At 41.2% G+C, this 21,245-nt stretch overlaps 1 protein-coding gene across 2 annotated transcripts in view; it reads left to right on the forward strand.

Moving 5' to 3' along the window:
- LOC140201792 (golgin subfamily A member 7-like) overlaps positions 1 to 19,118 on the forward strand; it is a 64,590-nt gene extending 45,472 nt beyond the window's left edge. The window contains exon 5 of one of the 2 annotated variants that reach the window (XM_072266481.1): positions 15,140 to 19,118. In XM_072266481.1, coding sequence (XP_072122582.1) covers positions 15,140 to 15,288 — 149 coding nt within the window. In that variant the 3' untranslated portion in view covers positions 15,289 to 19,118. The remainder of the gene's footprint in view (positions 1 to 15,139) is intronic. The other variant, XM_072266482.1, reaches the window with a different exon arrangement.
- The last annotated feature ends 2,127 nt before the right edge of the window (positions 19,119 to 21,245 follow it).

Here is a 21,245-nt window from a genome sequence, read left to right on the forward strand (position 1 = left end):
TGGGTAAGGGATGTATTTGGTAAGTTTCTTCATTCTTCATCTGTTAGTGCATAGTTAGAGCATTGAGCATGCCTCCAGGGGCTGTACTATGTCCTTTATGTGAGATGTGGGAATTGTGGGAGACCTCCAGCATCCAGGATAACCATATCTGCACCAGGTGCACCAAGGCAGCTGTTCAGAGAACATGTCAAGGAAGAGGAGCTGCAGATCAATGGCTCATACAGGAAGCTGAGGAGATGATAGATAAGAGCTACAGGGAAGAAGTCACCTTTAAGTTGCAGGAGGTAGTTAAGTGGCTGACTGTCAGGATAGCGAAAGGAAATGAGCAGCTAGTACAGAGTTCTCCTTAATAATAAGTGTACCGTTTTGAAGACACTGTTGATGGGGCCGACCTACCGGGGTGAGGGAGTGAAGCTGCAGCGACCGGGTCTCTGGTACTGTGGCTCAGAGGGAAGGGCGGGGGTGGGATGAAGAGGACTGCAGTAGTGATAGGGGATTCCATAGTTGGAGGAAATTCAGTGGACATGACAGAGACACCCGGATAGTATGTTGCCTCACAGGTGTCACGGTCATGGTCTCAATCGGGTCCACAACATTCTAAAGGAGAAGGATGAGCAGTCAGAAGTCTTGGTACATATTGGGCCCAATGACATAGGTAGGAAAAGCAAGGAGGTCTTGAAGAGAGAATTTAGGGAGCTAGCAGACATCTGAAAAGTAGGGTAGCAATCTCTGGATTACTGCCTGTGCTACATGTCAGTGAGGGTAAGAATAGGATGATTTGGCAGATGAATGAGTAGCTGAGAAACTGGTGCAGGGGACAGGGTTTCAGATTTCTGGATCTTTGTGATTTCTTCTGGGAAAGGTACAACCTGAACCTGAGATGGACTAATATCCTTGCGGACAGGATTACTAGAGCTGTTAGATAGATAGATATACTTTATTAATCCCGAGGGAAATTTGGTTTTGTTACAGCAGCACCAACCAAGAATAGAGCGTAAATATAGCAATACAAAAAGCCCCAACAGTCAAACAACAAAATGCAAAACTATGCCAGATGGAAGATAAGTCCAGGACCAGTCTATTGGCTCAGGGTGTCTGACCCTCCACGGGAGGAGCTGCACGTTCGATGGCCACAGACGGGAACGACCTCCTGTGCCGCCAAGTGTTGTATCACGGTGGAATGTGGCTGAAGTCCAACAGTAAAAAGTTCAATATCCAGTCTGCAAACAGGTTCCTCGATCGTAATACACCCGGATTGCACCATCCGTTGTTAGCCAGATCAGTAAGCACCGCAATCCTTCACGCTTACCGCTCTCGGTGCACTTCCGGTCAGCCGGAACAGTATTACCCACCGAACTCCTCTTTTCCAAAAGTCTCTATTGTCTCGACCCGGTCCTCTTTCCTCGGCTTTGTGATCCCCCTCTGCATCCTCTGTGTGTTTTCCTCCGGATTTCAGCAGGGGTGTCCGCCACTCTGTTAGCTAAGCCGGCCGGAATTTGCTGGTCCGTGGAATACACAATGCGACCTTGCTTCTGTTCCGCGTGTCGGGATGTAACCATTTCCAGCGCTAAAGAAAACCCAAGTAAAACTCTGTCTATCAGCATATTAGAGAGGGTGCAGCTTCGATGTGTTACCATGAGAAAAAAATACAAAAAATAACGTAAATTAAAAGTAAGAAGAAGAAAGTAAAAAAATAGATTGGAACAGCTGTACCAGGCTGCATGCACGACTGGCGCATGCACACTAAGGGGAGGATTTAAACAAATTTGGCAGAGAGGTGGGAGCTGGAGTAACAGGGCTATTGGTTTACAAGCAAAGGCAGTGTGTAGTGAGACTGCTAGGAAGGACAGGCATATGATGGGGCAAAATTGCAGTTAATAGGATGAATTGCAGTGAAATTGAAAAGTGTGACGGATATAGGTCAGAAGATATATTTGAATGCGTGCAGTATAAGGAATAAGGTAGACAATTTTGTTGCAACATTAGAGATTTGCAGGTATGACGTTGGCATCACTGCTTTGTGGCTGAAGGAATATTGCATTTGAGAGCTTAACATCCAAGGATACACTTGTGTCAAAAGAGCTGGCAGGTAGACAGAGGGGTTGGTGTGGCTCTGTTGGTAAAAAAAAAAATGAAAGAGGTGACATAGGATTAGAAGATGTAGAATCCTTGTGGGTAGAGTTAAAGCAGTTTGTGGTTAAGCCCACTAGGGAAAAGGTTATTCTTCATTGGGTGTAATGAACCGGATTTGATCAGGGAGCTTAAGGTAAAGGAATCCTTAGGAGCCAGTGATCATAATTTGATAGAATTTACTCTGCAGTGGTGGGGGGGGGGAATAGAGCAAAAATTAGCGGTACATTAGAGGATTGGGAAATTTAATCAACAGGGGGCAACTAAAAAAGCCATGGGTGAGGCTAGGGGAAAGATGAAGTATAAAGGTTTGCTCGCTAACAAAATCAGAGGATACCAAACATCTTTTTCAGATATATAAAGAGTAGAAGAGAGACAAGACTACATACTGGACCACTGGAAAATAATGCTGGAGAGGTAACAATGTGGGACAAGAAAAAGTTGGATGAACTACACAAGTATTTTGCATCAGTTTTCACAGTGGGAGACACTAGCAGTATGCAGGAAGTTGGAGAATGTCAGGGTGGCAAAAGGGAGTGCACTTGCAATTACTAGGGAGAAGGTGCTTGGGCAACTGAAAAGTCTGAAAGTAGATGTCTATCTCATCCAGATGACTACACCCCAGGGTTCTAAAAGAGGTATCTGAAGAGATTGTTGTGTTGAAGCATTAATAATAATATTTCAAGAATCACTTGATTCTGGATTAGTTCCATTGACCGCAAGAGTGTAAGATGTCAGAACAGAATTAGACCATTTTGCTCACCAAGTCTGCTCCACCATTTCACCCTATCAGCCCCAATCTCCTGCCTTCTCCCTGTAACCCTTCATGCCCTGATTAATCAAGAATTTATCAACCTCCTTCTTAAATATTCTCAATGACTTGGTTTGCACGGCCGCCCGTAGCAACAAATTCCACAGATTCACTGCTCTGTCTAAAGAAATTCCTCCTCATTTCTGTTCTTAATGGATGTCCTTCTATTCTGAGTTGTGTCCTCTGGTTCTGGACTCCCCTACCATTGGAAACATCCTCTCCACATTTAATAGGTTTCAATGAGATTTGCTTCATTCTTCTGAGTTCCTGTGCATACGGGCTCAGAGCCATTGTTCAGTCCTGGTATGGTAACCCTTTCATTCCCAGAATCATTTTCATGAATCTCCTATGAACCCTCTCCAATATAAGCACATCTTTTCTTAGATAAGGATCCCAAAACTGCTCACAGTACTCTAAGTGAATCCCTACCAGTATCTTATAAAGCCTTGTGAATCCCTACCAGTATCTTATAAAGCCTTGTTAAATCCTTGCTTTTATATTCTAGTCCTTTCAAAAGGAATGCTAACATTGCCATTGCTTTCATTATCACAGACTCAACGTGCAAATTAACCTTCAGGGAATCCTGCATGAAGACTCCTAAGTTCCCTTGCACTAAACTTTTGAATTTTCTTTCCATTTAGAAAATAGTCGATGCTTTTTTTTCCTTTTGCCAAAGTACATGACCATATACTTCCCAACGCCTGTATTCTATCTGCCACTTCTTTGCTTATTCTCGTCATCTGCCTAAGTCCTTCTGCAGCCTTTCTGCTTCCTTAAAAGTACTTGCTCCTCCTGTCATCACATCTTCCGCAAACATGGTCGCAAAACCATAAATTCCCTCGTCCAAATCATTGACATGTAACATAAAAAGAGCCAGTCTCTACGCAGACCCCGGTGGAACATCACAAGTCACCGGCAGTCAATTAGAAAAGGCTCCCATTATTGCCACTCTTTGCTTCCTGCCAATCAGCCAGCCCTCTTATCTGTTAGTATCTTTACTTTAATACCATGGGCTCCTAACTTAAGCGGCCTCACGTGCTGCAGCTTCCCAAAGGCCTTCTGAAAATCTAAGTATGAAACATGCAGTGATTCTCCTTTGTCTATTCAGCTTATTTCTTCAAAAAATTCCAACAGATTCTTAAGCAAGATTTTTCCTTAAGGAAACCATGCTGACTTTGGCTTATTTTATCATGTGCTTCCAAGTACCCCAAAACTACATCCTTAACAATCAACTGCAACACCTTCTTAACCACTGAAGTCAGATTAAATGACCTATAATTTCCTTTCTTCTTCTTCCTTGAAGAGTGGAGTAACATTTGCAATTTTCCAGTATTCTGGAACCATTCCAGAAGCTATTGATTCTTGAAAGATCATTACTAATGCCTCCACAATCTCATCAGCAATCTCCTTTAGAACTCTGGGTGTAGATCATTTGGTCCAGGTGATTTAACCATATAACAATTACAGCACGGAAACAGGCCATTTCGGCCCTTCGAGTCTGTGCCGAACGCTTTCTCTCACCTAGTCCCATCTACCTGCACTCAGCCCAAAACCCTCCATTCCTTTCCTGTCCATATACCTATCCAATTTTTGTTTTAAATGACAAAATTGAACCTGCCTCTACCACTTTTACTCGGAGCTCGTTCCACACAGCTACCACTCTCTGAGTAAAGAAGTTACCCCTTGTGTTACCCCTAAACTTTTGCCCCTTAACTCTCAACTCATGTTCTTCTGTTTGAAACTCCCCTACTCTCAGTGGAAAAAGCGTATCCACGTCAACTCTATCTATACCCCTCATAATTTTAAATAACTCTATCAAGTCCCCCCTCAACCTTCTACGCTCCAAAGAATAAAGACCTAATTTGTTCAACCTTTCTCTGTAACTTAGGTGCTGAAACCCAGGTAACATTCTAATAAATCTCCTCTGTACTCTCTCTATTTTGTTGACATCTTTCCTATAATTCGGTGACCAGCACTATACACAATTCTCCAAATTTGGCCTCACCAATGCCTTGTACAATTTTAACATTACATCCCAACTCCTATACTCAATGCTCTGATTTATAAAGGCCAGCATACCAAAAGCTTTCTTCACCACCCCATCCACATGAGATTCCGCCTTCAGGGAACTATGCACCATTATTCTTAGATCTCTCTGTTCTACTGCATTCCTCAATGCCCTACCATTTATCATGTATGTCCTATTTTGATTAGTCCAACCAAAATGTAGCACCTCACACTTATCAGCATTAAACTCCATCTGCCGTCTTTCAGCCCACTCTTCTAACTGGCCCAAATCTCTCTGCAAGCTTTGAAAACCTACTTCATTATCCACAACGCCACATATCTTAGTATCATCTGCATACTTACTAATCCAATTTACCACCCCATCATCCAGATCATTAATGTATATGACAAACTACATTGGACCCAGTACAGATCCCTGAGGGACACCACTAGTCACCGGCCTCCAACCTGACAGTTATCTACCACTACTCTCTGGCATCTCCCATCCAGCCACTGCTGAATCCATTTTCCTACTTCAATATTAATACCTAACGATTGAACCTTCCTAACTAACCTTCCATGTGAAACCTTGTCAAAGGCCTTACTGAAGTCCATATAGACAACATCCACTGCTTTACCCTCGTCAATTTTCCTAGTAAGCTCTTCAAAAAATTAAATAAGATTTGTCAAACATGACCTTCCACATACAAATCCATGTTGACTGTTCCTAATCAGACCCTGTCTATCCAGATAATTATATATACCATCTCTAAGAATACTTTCCATCAATTTACCCACCACTGACGTCAAACTTACAGGCCGATAATTGCTAGGTTTACTCTTAGAACCCTTTTTAAACAATGGAACCACATGAGCAATACGCCTATCCTCTGGCACCATCCCCGTTTCTAATGACATTTGAAATATTTCTGTTAGAGCCCCTGCTATTTCTACACTAACTTCCCTCAAGGCCCTAGGGAATATCCCGTCAGGACCCAGAGACTTATCTACTTTTATATGCCTTAAACGCGCCAGTACTTCGTCTTCTTTAATCACCATAGTTTCCATAACTACCCTACTTGTTTCCCTTACCTTACGCAATTCAATGCCCTTCTCCTTAGTGAATACCGAAGAAAAGAAATTGTTCAAAATCTCCCCCATCTCTTTTGGCTTTGCACGTAGCTGTCCACTCCGATTTTCTAAGGGACCAATTTTATCCCTCACTATCCTTTTGCTATTAATATAACTGTAGAAACCCTTTGGATTTATTTTCACCTTACTTGCCAAAGCAACCTCATATCTTTTAGCTTTTCTAATCTCTTTCTTAAGATTCTTTTTACATTCTTTATATTCCTCAAGCACCTCATTTACTCCATGCTTCCTATATTTATTGTAGAGCTCTCTCTTTTTCCGAACCAAGTTTCCAATATCCCTTGAAAACCATGGCTCTTTCAAACTTTTAACCTTTCCTTTCAATCTGACAGGAACATGAAGATACTGTACCCTCAAAATTTTGCCTTTAAATGACTTCCATTTCTCTATTACATCCTTCCCATAAAACAAATTGTCCCAATCCACTCCTTCTAAATCCTTTCACTTCTCCTCAAAGTTAGCCTTTCTCCAATCAAAAAGCTCAACCCTGGGTCCAGTCGTATCCTTCTCCATAATTATCTTGAAACTAATGGCATTGTGATCACTGGACCCGAAGTGCTCCCCAACACATACCTCCGTCACCTGACCTATCTCATTCCCTAACAGAAGATCCAACATTGCCCCTTCTCTAGTTGGTACCTCTATGTATTGCTGCAAAAGACTATCCTGCCCACATTTTATAAACTCCAAACCATCTAGCCCTTTTACAGAATGAGATTCCAGTCTATGTGTCGAAAATTAAAATCTCCCACAATCACAACCTTGTGTTTATTACAAATATCTGCTATTTCCTTACAAATTTACTCCTCCAATTCTCGTTCCCCATTAGGTGGTCTATAATACACCCCTATAAGTGTTACTACACCTTTCCCACTCCTCAATTCCACCCAAGTAGCCTCCCTAGATGAGCCCTCTAATCTATCCTGCCAAAGCACCGCCGTAATATTTTCTCTGACAAGCAATGCAACACCTCCCCTTCTTGCCCCTCCGATTCTATCACGCCTGAAGCAACAAAATCCAGGAATATTTAGTTGCCAATCACACCCCTCCTGCAACCATGTTTCACTAATAGCTACAACATCATATTTCCAGGTATCAATCCATGCTCTAAGCTCATCCACCTTTCTACAATGCTCCTAGCATTAAAATAGATGTATTTAAGAAACTCTCCACCTCTTACTCTCTGTTTATCCCTAATGATGCAAACAACCTTTATTATCTTTTTCTTCCTTCTTCCCTACACCTTCAGTTTGAGCGCTCCCCTTCTCTGTCACCTGCCTATCCTCCTTCACAAACTGTCTACTAGCTTTCTTTATTTGTGAACTAACTTCCTCTCTCCTAGTCTCTTCAATTTGATTCCCACCCCCCAACCATTCTAGTTTAAAGTCTTGTTTATCTGCCTCGAATGTTTCAGTTTCCCAAGCACCTTCTCCCTAGTAATGGCAACTTCATGCACCTCTGTCACCTGACACAGTCCATCTTCTGGCACACTGCTTTTGTCCGCCCAGTGAACGCTGATGCAAAATACTTACTGATTTCATCTGCCACTTCTTTGTTCCCCATTACTATCTCTCCAGCTTCATTTTCCAGTGGTCCGAAATCTATTCTCGTCTTTCCTTTATTCTTTATGTATCCGAAGAACGTTATTGTATTCTTTTTAATATTATTGGTGAGCTTACCTTTGTCCTCCATCTTTTTCCCCTTTATTACTTTTTTTAGTTGCCTTTTGTTGGCTTTTAAAAGCTTCCCAATGCTCGAACTTCCCACTAGTTTTTGCTCTATTACATGTCTTCTCTTTGGGTTTATGTTGGCTTTGACTTCCCTTGTCAACCATGGTTGCGTCTTGCTGCCTTTAGAAAACTGCTACTTATTTGGGATGAATACATCCTGCACATTCTGAATTGCTCCCAGAAATTTCAGCCATTGCTGCTGTGTCCTCATCCCTGCTGGTGTCCCCTTGCAATCAACTTTTGTCAGCTCCTCTGTCATGCCTCTGTAATTCCCTGATACATTTGACTTTCGCTTCTCCCTCTCAAATTGCAGGGTGAATTCCATCATTGTGATCACAGATCCCCAAGTTCCTTTACCTTAAGCTTTCTAATCAATTTCAGTTCATTGCACAACATCCAATCCAGAATAGCTGTTTCCCTTGTGGGCTCATCAATGATTTGCTCTAAAAATCCAAATTCCCCCTCTTGCAATCAAAGCTCATAGTACACTTATTATCAAAGTACGTGTACATTATACAACCTTGAGATTAGTCTCCTAATAGGCAGCCATGAATCAAAAGAACCCATTAAGAAAAAAGACTGTTGAGCACCTAATGTGCAGAGAAAGAAAAAAATAAGATATGCAAACAATTAGAGTTCTGAACTGAAGTCCACAAAGAGAGTCCGAGACCTATAGTTCAGCGCAGAGCCGAGTAAACAATGTGGAGCAGTGAACTGAACTGGCCCATCCCTCATCTCGGACCCCGACACCCTGACCTTTTCAATTTGGCCAGCACTTAATTCATCATCCAAACTTGGGGTTCAGTTGCTTCGATATGCTCTGGGGCCTGGACCCAGCTGCCTCAGTTCGGCCTGTACCCAACCTTTCCAATTCGAGGGTTTCCCTCGCTTTTGACAACAGGTCTGTTGCCTTGTCTAGCCTTGGTTCTGCTATATCAAATTGTCTCCCAAATCCAAGGGGAAGTTACAGACTATTGCTTGGGATGATTGTTTACCAGATAAAATGTGATTAAATAACTATTTAGTTGTTTTCTTTGTTTCATTGGCCACCAACCAGAAGTTACTGAGATTCACCAGTGCTATCTTAAATCGGAATTAACACCAGCCTGATTTTCCTCAATCTACCTGCATATTGAAATTCCCCCATAACTATTGTAACGTTGCCTTTTTTCCATGCCGTTTATATCTCCTCTTCCAGAGGACTGGAAAATTGCAAATGTCACTCCACTCTTCAAGATGGAAAGGAGGCAGAATAAAGGAAATTATAGGCCAGTTATCCTGACATCACTGGTTGGGAAGATGTTGGAGTCTGTTGTTAGGGATGTTGTTTCAGGGTATTTGGAGGCTGATGATAAAGTAGGCCAAAGTCAGCATGATTTCCTTAAGGGAAGATCTTGCCTGACAAATCTGTTGGAACTTTTTGAAGAAATAAAAAGCAGTATAGACAAAGGGGAATCACTGGATGTTGTGTATTTGGATTATCAGAGGGCCTTTGACAAGGTGCCACACATGAGACTGCTTAAAAAGATAAGACCCCATGGTATTGCAGGAAAGATACTAGCATGGATAGTACATTGGCTGATTGGCAGGAGGTAGAGTTGGAATAAAGGGAGCCTTTTCTGGTTGCCTGCCGGTGACTAGTGGTGTTCCGTTGGGGTCTGTGTTGGGACTGATTATTTTTACATTATATGTCAATGATTTGGATGACAGAGTAATCCTGCTGAAGGGTTTTGGCCCGAAATGTCAACTACTTTTTTTCATAGATGCTGCCTGGCTTGCTAAGTTCCTCCAGCATTTTGTGTGTGTTGCTTGGATTTCTATCATCTGTAGATTTTCTCTTGTTTTTTGATGACAAATTTGATTGCGTTTTGGTCATGTTTGAGGACAATGTGATGATAGGAAGAGGAGCAGGTAGTGTTGAAGCAGGGAGGCTGCAGAAGGAACTAGACAGATGAGAATGGACAAAGAAGTGGCAGATGGAATACAGTGACAGGAAGTGTATGGTCATGCACTTTGGTAGAAGGAATAAATGCATAGACTATTTCCCAAGTGGAGAGAAAATGCAAAATTCCAAGATGCAAAGGGATTGAGAGTCCTCATGCAGGATTCCCTAAAAGTTAATTTGCAGGGTGAGTCAGTGATGAGGAAAGCAGATGCAATGTTGGCATTCATTTTTGAGAGGACTAGAACATAAAAGGATGTAATGCAGAGGCTTTTCAGGCACTGGTAAGGCCCCGCTTGAAATATTGCAAGTAGTTTTGGGCCCCTTTATTTTTTTAAAAAAGATGTGCTGACATTGAAAAGGGTTTGGAGGAGATTCATGAAAATGGTTCCAGGAATGAAAGACTTATCATATGAGGTGCGATTGATAGCTCTGGGTCACTACTTGCTGGTATTCAGAAGAATGAGGAGGGATCTCTTTGAAACCTATCGAATGTTGAAAGGCTTAGACCAGGGGTAGGCAGCCCTGGTTGCCTATTTTGCAAATATAGGGATACTACGCTTATCTGGCCTGCAAGCGATTTTTTTCCTTATTCTTACTGTTTCATGCGACCACGCTGATGGAAATGCATGGCGTCTTGTTACACTGGCCCCAGGTTCTGTTTTGTTCCAAACCAAACACTGGTATATACGAATGACGAGAAGGCAGACTACCTTATTAATATGTATTAGATACTCTCCGTGCACGTGCACGTTTTCAGATGGGATCGTTCAAATTTGTAAACTGAAACAGAGTCACTATGTTTTAACAAGAAATCCATGCTAAATATCCAGATATTTACATGTGCTATGATACTTGTTGAATAGCTCGCGTTTCGAAATAAAATCAATGAAAAAAATTCCAATGGCAATGAAGGTAGCCACTGATTGCGAGCAAGCTGGGAAACCAGTTTGTCTCATTTGCCTAGAAAATGTTGCTGTGAAGAAGGTGGCAAATACCAGGCGACATTACGAGGCCCGCCATAGTGGAAAGAAAGCTACACTTGTGGGAGTACCAGCTTCAAAAAGGAAATTGCACATTTTTCCACTTTTCAAAAAAAGTAAAGCTCAAGATCCAGGCAATTTTTGAATATGGTCCAAGAATTGAGAAAAGTGTTTTCATCTCGTTTTGCTGATTTTCGCTTGCATGCAAATGAGTTCAAGCTGTTTTCTACTCCATTTCATGTGGAAGTGGACACTGCATCAGAAATTTTTCAAATGGAATTGATTGAGATGCAGTGTGATGACATATTGAGATCGAAATTTCATTCTGAAGATGGGTCAGTGCTTGACTCTTATAGAAAATGTATTCATCCAAGTGGGAAGTATCCTAACTTAGTGGACCATGCAAAAAAGATGGCATCATTGTTTGGCAGTACTTATCTGTGTGAGCAATTATTTTCAAAATGAAACATACCAAGAACCATTTGAGAACAAGATTGACTGATGCCTATCTGGATAATGTCTTGCTCTTGGCATCAAGTCTGACACCCAATATTGAGAAGCTTTCAAGCAACAAACAGCGCCAAGTTTCACATTGATTTATCGACTATTTGCATTAAAATTTTCTTTTTTATTATACTTAATTTATCACCATTCAATGTATCATGTTCATAGGCTTCATATTTAAAGATTCTTTGTGTCCTTTTAATAGATTCAAAAGATGCCTTGATTGAAATAAATTGCAACTAAACTGAGTTCTTTGATTACTAATTGGCATCCTTGTTTAAGCATGAATGATTTTCTAGCATGCGTTATTCATTAATTTGAGGCAAAACATAACTAGATGTATTTAAATGGATAATTCCCATATTTCAAATTTTGTACGGCATTTGTCTGGCCCACCGTCCACTCATTAATATGTGATCCGGCCCACAGAGGCAAAAAGGTTGCCAACCCCTGGCTTATACAGTGGATGTGGAGAGAATGTTTCCTTTGGTCGGGGGAATTTAGGACCAGAGGGCACAGCCTTAGAATAGAGGGTTGCCCATTTAGAACAGAGATGAGGAAGTATTTCTTTAGTTAGATGGTGGTGAATCTGTGGAATTTCTTGCCACAGACAACTTTTGGAGGCCAGGTATTTAAGGTGGAAGTTGATAGGTTCTTGATTAGTCAGGGCATGAAAGGTTATGGGGAAGTAGGTAGGAGAATAGGGTTGATAGGGAAATGGATCAGCTGTGATGAAATGGGGAGTAAACTTGATGGGCCAAATGGCCTACTTCTGCTCCTATGCCTTATGGTCTCATGGTCACCTATGGTCTCCAGTATTCCTGGTGGGGCCTCTTATAACAGCCCGACATAATTTGGAAGACAGCTTCGTCAAGCACCTTCATTCCATCCACAACAGAGAGGATTTCCCAGTGCCCACGCATTTTAACTGTATTTCCCATGCCCATTCCGATATGTTGGTGCTTGGCGTTCTCCACTGCCACAATGAAACCTCTTGCAGGTTGGAAGAGCAACAACTTGTATTTCGTCTGTTGATCTCCTGATAGTATGAACGTTGATTACTTTAACTTTCAGCAATTTCTTCACGCTTCCTCTTCTGTCTTTTTCTATTCCAGCTCCCCTATTACCCCTTCTCCTCACCTGCCTATTACCTCACTCTAATGTCCCGCCTCTTTCAATTTTTCCCCAGATTTCTTCTTTAGTCCTTTACCTTTTCCACCTATCACAATCTCTCTTACCCCTTCCACCTACCTTCTTCCTCACCTGGTTTTATCCACCATCTGTCATCTTGTATTCTTCCCCTCCCCCCATCTTATTTTGGCCTCTTCTCCCTTCCTTTCCAGTCCTGATGAAGAGTCTCGGCATGAAACATCAGCTGTTTATTTCGTTCCATAGATGGTGACTGAACTGCTGAGTGCCTCCAGCATTTTCTGCATGTTGCTCTGGATTTCTAGCGTCTGCAGACTTTGTTGAAAAACCAGGTGCAAAGTTCTTGCCATCTTCAGCATCATCCTACAGACGTTAAAGATTATTTCGAGGACAGAGAAGTCCTTCCTCCATCTCACAATGCACTGTCTCTTTGTTTCTTGTGCATGTGCATTCTGAATGAGATCCAATGTCTGCTACAGTTTGGACAAGGTGATAAATGTGCCCTGGTAATCAGCAGGGAGCTTATGTGAGGGGGAGGGGAGAAAAGAAATGGGGACTACACCTTTTATTATAAAGTTACTTTTGTCAAGGTACAGCAAATTATTTTTTTTTGCCTTTCAACACACAGACAGGAAATACAATTTATATGTAATTACCACACCTGCAGGACATTAATTTCTTTACATGTTTCCTTTGGACTTGGCTTCAGTTGCAGCTGGCTGTTCAGTATTTCATATAATGTGCTACAATGACTCACTCAATCCACCACTATTTTTCTCATAGTTCCATGCCTGTGCTTATATAGTCTATTTTGGATTTTTAAACAAATTTATTTCAGTAATTCAAATGTCAAGATTGATTCAACATGTAAGTGCATGGATTTGCCAATTCCTGAACTAATATGATTTGCATCCTTGTGACTAGTGACAGCAGTTCTGTTCAATTGTACCTTGAGGTACACTCCCCTGACATAATTTAGTTTCCAAGAACTTTTTTTTTGAACAAAGTCTGTTCAGAAAGACTTCATTGTCTCTGCAACTGGTACTTAACTTGGGTACAATGTTTTCATAGGTTTGCAAGGTACTTACAGCATGGTAACAGGCTAATCAGCTCAGCTTAGCTCAGCAGGCTCATACCACTTTGTATGCTCCACATGACCCTACTTCTGGAACTGCATATTATATTGCTTATTTGTTTGCAAAAGAAGTTCCAGACATCAGCTTGTGGTAATCATTACTTTGCGTTTTTAACTTGTTCTTCTGTTTTCTGTCTTCCCCCAATGGCAACAATTCGTGTGCATCCTGTGAGACATCAGATATTTGAAGGCGTTCTGTAATGTAGATCAGCGTGTAGTGAGGAACATCAGAACTGGCCATACAGCCCCTTGAAACTATTCTAATTTGTGGTGAATTTTAGGCAAAAATATTTTGAAGTGTTTTTTATGTGCTGTTGCAACTATGGTATTGGCTGTCTGACTTTATTTGGGTGCAAAACTCTTTGAAGACTCCTCTACGTCTTGGATAATGCTTTCTGTTTAATTGGGTGATATTGCATCTTCTGTTTTGTCCAATCTGAGGACTGGAATCTAAAAACATGGAACAGAGCACTAGCATCTTCCATGAACTGAAGGCCTTTAGTAGAGTTAACCCATCATTTTCATATTGGAGTGTGAAACTCCCTTGGAAAGCAAAACCATGGTCTCAGTCTATGGGCCTTTTTGGGAGAGATACATTCTGCAGTGTGAAGTGTTGGAATAACACCAAGTCATTACTGTCACATCGAAAAAGCTACTCTAATCAGCAACCGGCTACAATGTTCACAGTTGTGGACAGTTACAGCAGTTTGAATTGGTGTTTTCCCTGGATCTTAACAACCTTGTCAAAAGATAACTTTTCATTATGTAGCATTTTAATTGGGATAGTGGGCTGAATGAGCCAGGGAATCGTTGGCGCTGTCATTCACCTTTGCCCATTAGGCTCAAATTTATTTTGGATGTTACTGGGGGCATTTCTTATTCTTCTGCACCATACTACTGCCTCAGAAAAAAATTTATGAGATGTTAACAATAATGATCCTGATTCTGATTCTTAAATAGAAGGACTCCCGAGGTTTTCACGGCCTAACTTGGTTCTGAATGGGTGATCTTAAGGATGATCTAAGGATTGCTGATGTGGGTTGAAATGTTTCATTAGTGCAACCAAATGTGGACATCGAAGTTCTTTCCCTTTCAGAGATTGTGTCTTTAACTAATTTGGGCTATATGGATAAACTTTCTGTTGATTTGTGCACATATCAGGTTGTCGAAGCCCGCTGTTGTTGGTGCGATGGTTACTAGTCTAAAAGTAATACCATTCCCTCCAAGGTTTCAGACTCTCGAACAGAAGATGAGACCAAGAGGGAGACTTTTAAGCAGAAATATCAGAACATTTCATGCTTTTGGAGCTAGATTTCCAGAATCTGCGTGGTTATGATGGAGACACTGTATTCCATTTCACATGGCCAAAAAATGCTGTATGCAAAATTAAGATTCTTGGCCCTTGCCTTTCTATTCAGTGAAATTTATTTAACGTGTGGTAGAGCAGTTGGCAGCCTTATATCTCCTTAATATTGACTGAGACTGGTGGAAAGCTGAAGTGTATGTATTGTACGCTAATGATTACCAAGGACACTTTTCCTTATGCCTGTATGGAGGAGACACATCCTCATTTTATTTATTTGTGTTCTTTTCTAGTGGGACCAAGGCAATGGACCATTTCTCCTGGGTGTCAATACTGCACCAAGTATTTACCCTACTTCGTCTCTGGGCTACCATTCCACAAACTCTTGAGGACCCTGGTTCCACCTGAAAGTTGGATGCTTTGTGATGTGCTTTATCCATGAAATATACCGCAACAGCAGGAGGGTGGGGGTGGGGGAAACAAATACTATAGTGATTAAACTCTTATTCACTGATTATTTTTCTTTTAAGTAAAAATTTCAAATGAACTTCAGGATGTGCTAAAGAGAAACAAATGAGGTGGTGGTATGATGGTGATCCTGTCTGGTGATGTAACCTCCCAGCTGTCTGAAGCCTCTGAAATTTGTATAGTGCTAAATGAAGATATTTTTTGTTGATGCACTTGGACAAGTGATGTTGTTAACCCTAAGAGTACTCTCAGCTTTCAAAACCTCAGTTAAGACTAGTAATTGGTTATGTTGGCTTCTGAGAAGCTACCTCCATTTATATTAGCGGGAAGGTTGCTACCTGGTATAGTGCAATATTATTGAATGAAATTCCAGGATATGACTGTTCACAGCAGATGCACTTCTAAAGTCATGTTCTGATACTGAGCCTTGAGGTTAAAACTGACTGGGGTTCTTGCCGCATGTCCAGCAACATTTCTGTCCAGTCTGTGTGTGGAAGCTTGGGAGTGAATTGGGCATCATCTCCTGCCAGCAAGTACTGCTGAGCTCCTGTCAGTAACTCAATCATTAAGCAAGTTAAATGCCTCAAGGAAAGAGAGTAGGGGAGTGGAAAAATGGAGGTCATGAACATTATGAAGACTAACTTTCTGAATGCACTGGGATGCTTCTCATGCAGTGCGGACATTTGTTGGAATGGCTTAAATAAGAAACAATGCCTTAAATAAGAAACAAGTGTTATAATACTCATGAAAACAGTGGAAACATTCAAGAGCTATGTCTGCCATGAATTTTTAGATGGTTCTGCTCTGAGATGGATTGATTTCAGGAGTGGCTTTTGTTCTTGATGCAGACAACTCAGACTTTTATTTTTACCTTTGAGAAGCTTTTCAATAAAAGTTTCACTGTTCACATGCCCAGCTCCTGCACCCTCCAATTACTGTAGATACAACAGCAAGAGGCCATTGCATTACCTCACTGGATAGCTGATTAGGGAAACATTGAAAGAGAAGACTGGTTTTACGGAGAAATAACTGTTTTAAAGTTTTTGCACATGTAATTAAAGGTTGAATGTTTCTGTAGAAAGTGGAATCTTTTATAATTGTATTTATTCAACTGAAAAAGGATTGTACAATTTTTACTCTGAAACCAATATGGGGAAAGTGGTGCTAAACTGGTCTCTTGATGATACTCATTTCTATTTTCTGTCTCGTCTCTTCTTCTTCTCCACCCTACAACCCTTCCTCCCAGATCTCAGTCCTCCATCACACACCGCACTCCTCTTCCCCCACTCTCTCCCTGCCCCCCCGCCCCCCAGTCTGCCATGTACAGACTGGAAACCAGAATCTGCAAGCACCCATTTATTATAAAAGTAATTCTGGCAACTGTTGGCTGCATTCTTTCATTCAAACTGAATCTGCACAATGACGTTAGTGAGTTTTAAGTCTTGGAGCATTGAGTACTCTTAGTGGTTAATAACTTAGCAGTGCTCTGTCACCACTTAGCTTTTGACTACTTGGACCTATTCCCCAGGGAAGTCTACTGGCTAAGTAAAGTTCGCTGAAGTAAATTTTTGCTTAGCTATGTTCCTTTTGTAGCTTGCAATATAGTAGTGTAGTTTGTAACACTAATCTGCAGAGCTTCTAAATACTTTTGGATGTTTGTAAACCTTTTTTGGTCTTACAGTTTTCAAAGAAGAAAGTACTACATGTCAAACATTTTAACTGTGTTCACAGTTGCTCAGACTGTTTTTGCCTTATTGAAAAGTCTGAAGAAAAAAATACAAAGCTTGACCTTGATCCCGGGAAAATAATTTGAACAGAGTCTGAGACAATTGGGTGTCAATCATGTCTGACACTAAATCTGACCTTGTCTGACCTCCAGAATGCAAAAGGAAAGGCATTTTGAGTTGTGCAGTGGAGTAGAACGAGCAGAACATTGACCTTTTCAGTTTCTCAAACATAGGTTTCAATCCAGCTCAGACTGGTGGACTGAGAGCCCCTTCACAACTGTATGGTGGTGAGTGGGGGTGGGATGGTGTTAAGTCAGTTCCCAGTGGACACGTACATAACACAAAACTCCCTGTAATATGACTGGCACTAATTGGGCAATCTTACTCTGAGAGGCCAGTGACAGGGTCAGTGGAAATCAACAGGAGATTTTTGCAGATCAAGTTAACTCTTGCCATACATGGTATTCTACGTTAAATTTATACCCCAAAATATTGTTACAACATCTGTAACAAGATTAAAGAATTGAAACCTCATTTTTTCCACAGTGATGTATCTTAAAATGATTAAATCCAGGTTATAAATTTGGTCTTGATTCTAGTGAAGTGACAGATGACCTCACTCAACCCTGACCTACTTTGTCACTGAAGTTGGAGCAATCAGAGATTAGTACTCATCAGAAGGAGTATAAATTAGGTTTTTGTTTGGCAATTTAAGATTATTTAATGTGCCTGTGCAGTGATGAAAGGGGTTCTCTGGGACTGAGCTGTTGTTCATTTGTCTTGCAGCTGACTCTGAATGGAGAGGGTATGGTATAATGTCCACTCTGGAGAATCAGTGGGAGATCCTCTTGCAGGTGCATCAGACTGCTGTACCTTCCCTCTCACCTGGATTCTCTAGTAATCTGTTATGTTCCCAGAAGTAATCTTGACACCTTGCCACCTGAAAATGAGAGAGTAATTGTCGTATAACAGGTTTAGCATTTTGGGATGGTGTGATATGAGATGGCAGTTTTCAAGCTATCAGCATGTTTGGAAATCTATATGCATAAAGCCAAGTTTTATTGCTAAATCTCCTGGAAGGATGAAAGGACATAGTTGGGAAGTGCAAGACATGATAGTGTGGATTTTTTTTTAGTTGCACCTCAGATACTGAAAAATGCAATGGTACCCATGTTGACCTTGAATACTATGGAACCCACTGAATAAATGATTAAGACTTCTGGTAGCGTTTATCCCAAGGAGCAGAGTTTATTAAGGGTGTAGGTAGTTAGGAACACAGAATATCCAGATGACTTGCAATTCATTCTGCAGTGAAGTCAGGTGCAAGAAATGCAGTGATACCAAGTTTTGGAAGTAGTTTCATTCTATCTGATAGGTTGGCACTTGCAAGTAATGTTGGACTGAACTAGGTGTGGGGTATTAATCTACCTTTTCTAATTGAGCAGTGGGTGTAATTTGAAAGCTCCTTAACTCTTGCCATTATTCTGCTTCAAAATATGTGTCCTAATTGGGCCGAGGAAATTACTGTGACCTGTTTTCAGTTATGCAGTCAAGTTGGGTGTGTAAATTGTCTATTTTTATACCAATGAACTGCCAGTCAATGTGCCTAGATTTTTAGAGTTGTTATGAAAACTGGTTTTGAAGTATGGGGATAACTTTTTGAGTCTGATTTCAAGTGTTGATGTGGTAGTTCGAAGACAAGACAAAGGATCTTTTTCTCTTTTTAGCAAAAGGATGTCTTAGTCACAAGGAAAACTATTTGTAGAAACTAATCATTAATACCACCCCAATTAAGAGTTCAGAATGATTTGTGAATAAAAACCACTGCTCAGGTCTTTTGAAAATTATACTGACTTGGGTAAAATTACTACAGCAGCCTTGGACAACCTGTAAAATTTCATGACCTTGTTTATATGGTGTACCTATCTCTTAAGATGCTTTTGATTCTATTTTATTACTGTATGCTTGTTGCACATCTTTTTTTAAAGACTTGTCCTTTGATACCAGTTCACTTGTGAATATATTTGTTTCTGATTTCTATCTTTGCTGATTTTAAAAATAAAATGCTTCCACAGAATCTGCTGGTTCCTGAAGTTGTGTTACATCAGAACATAAGCTGAAACATACGTGCCTGCTTCATTCAATATGATTATGGTATGACATCTAGCTGATACAGTCATCCATGTATCCTCCGATTATTTTAGGTCTTCCTCCATCGGAAGCCTCTCAGGATGGAGGATGACTTTTACTGAGTTTTGTGGGTTCTAAGTTGTCTAACAAGTCCAAAGCAGGAACTGCAAACTCAGCTATAATGTTACAGGTAGCACCTGATGAGTGATGGCTGGGGAGTGGCTAGTTTGTTAAGTAACATGCTCCTTGCATAGAGCTTTTGTGTGTTCCGATGCATCTCCTTGAGACTCTCAGCCATCCTGAATGCTCTTTCTCCACTTTGTATTGACATGGGCCAGAAATTACCAGGAGTCAATGTAGGTTATTCAGAAATCGGTTGACCCTGAACGCAGTCAAATAACCGCTTCTCAAATATGCTCCTGTACAAGGAATTCTAGAGTAGCTACCTTTTGGGAGAAAAAAATTCTCAGCTCTTTAGCAGCAAATAACTTAACCCTTTACCTTGATCCTGTGACCCCAACTTCTCAACTCCTTGTCCAAAAGAAACATACTTGCTTCTACCTTGTTAAACCCTCTAATTACTTTGTTCATGTCAATGATGTTGCATTCCATTCTCAACTTAAAGACTGGCTTACTCTTTTATTGAACTCTTCTACTCTTCTACTGTATTACATCCATCATTCCAGGCACCTCTGTAGATCAAGCACGGTGTATATCGTAAGCTTTAGATAAAAACAAAGATAATTTTTGTTATGTACAGCAAATCAGACAGCAGAATGTGGCTTTTGCATCAAATTAGCGAGGATTTTCTGGGTCAGCCCACAAGTGTTGAAAATTTCTGGTGTCACCATAGGGTTCTTCATAACTTACTAACTCTGTACATATTTGGAATGCAGGAAGAAACCAGAACAGTTGGAGGAACCCAACATTGCCACAGGGAGAACATGGAAGCTCCTTACAGACAATCAAACCCTGATTGGTGATTGCTGGTGGTGTAAAGGGGTTGCACTATCCCCTATCCTACTATGCTACCCTAATGACCTAATTGTATGTAATCGTCCAGCTATGGTCTCACCAGATCCTTCACCTTTATGCCAATTATTCATCACTCAGTTACATGAGGTGAGAAAAGAGATTGCTGAGCCTCTGGCTAGGATCTTTATGTCCTCGTCCACGGGAATGGTACGGGAGGATTGGAGGGAGGCGAATGTTGTCCCCTTGTTCAAAAAAGGTAGTAGGGATAGTCCGGGTAATTATAGACCAGTGAGCCTTACGTCTGTGGTGGAAAAGCTGTTGGAAAAAATTCTTAGAGATAGGATCTATAGACATTTAGAGAATCATGGTCTGATCGAGGACAGTCAGCATGGTTTTGTGAAGGGCAGATCATATCTAAAAAGCCTGATAGAGTTCTTTGAGGAGGTGACCAGGCATATAGATGAGGGTAGTGCAGTGGATGCGATCTATATGGATTTTAGCAAGGCATTTGACAAGGTTCCACACGGTAGGCTTATTCAGAAAGTTAGAAGGCATGGGATCTGGGGAAGTTTGGCCAGGTGGATTCAGAATTGGCTTGCCTGCAGAAGGCAGAGGGTGGTGGTGGAGGGAGTACATTCAGATTGGAGGATTGTGACTAGTGGTGTCCCACAAGGATCTGTTCTGGGACCTCTACTTTTCGTGATTTTTATTAACGACCTGGATGTGGGGGTAGAAGGGTGGGTTGGCAAGTTTGTAGACGACAGAAAGGTTGGTGGTGTTGTAGATAGTGTAGAGGATTGTCAAAGATTGCAAAGAGACATTGATAGGATGCAGGAGTGGGCTGAGAAGTGGCAAATGGAGTTCAACCCGGAGAAGTGTGAGGTGGTACACTTTGGAAGGACAAACTCCAAGGCAGAGTACAAAGTAAATGGCAGGATACTTGGTAGTGTGGAGGAGCAGAGGGATCTCGGGTTACATGTCCACAGATCCCTGCAAGTTGCCTCACAGGTAGACAGGGTAGTTAAGAAAGCTTATGGGGTGTTAGCTTTCATAAGTCGAGGGATGGAGTTTAAGAGTCGCGATGTAATGATGCAGCTGT

The sequence above is a fragment of the Mobula birostris genome, chromosome 8 (assembly GCF_030028105.1).
Source record: "Mobula birostris isolate sMobBir1 chromosome 8, sMobBir1.hap1, whole genome shotgun sequence".
Taxonomy (NCBI): Eukaryota; Metazoa; Chordata; class Chondrichthyes; order Myliobatiformes; family Myliobatidae; genus Mobula; species Mobula birostris.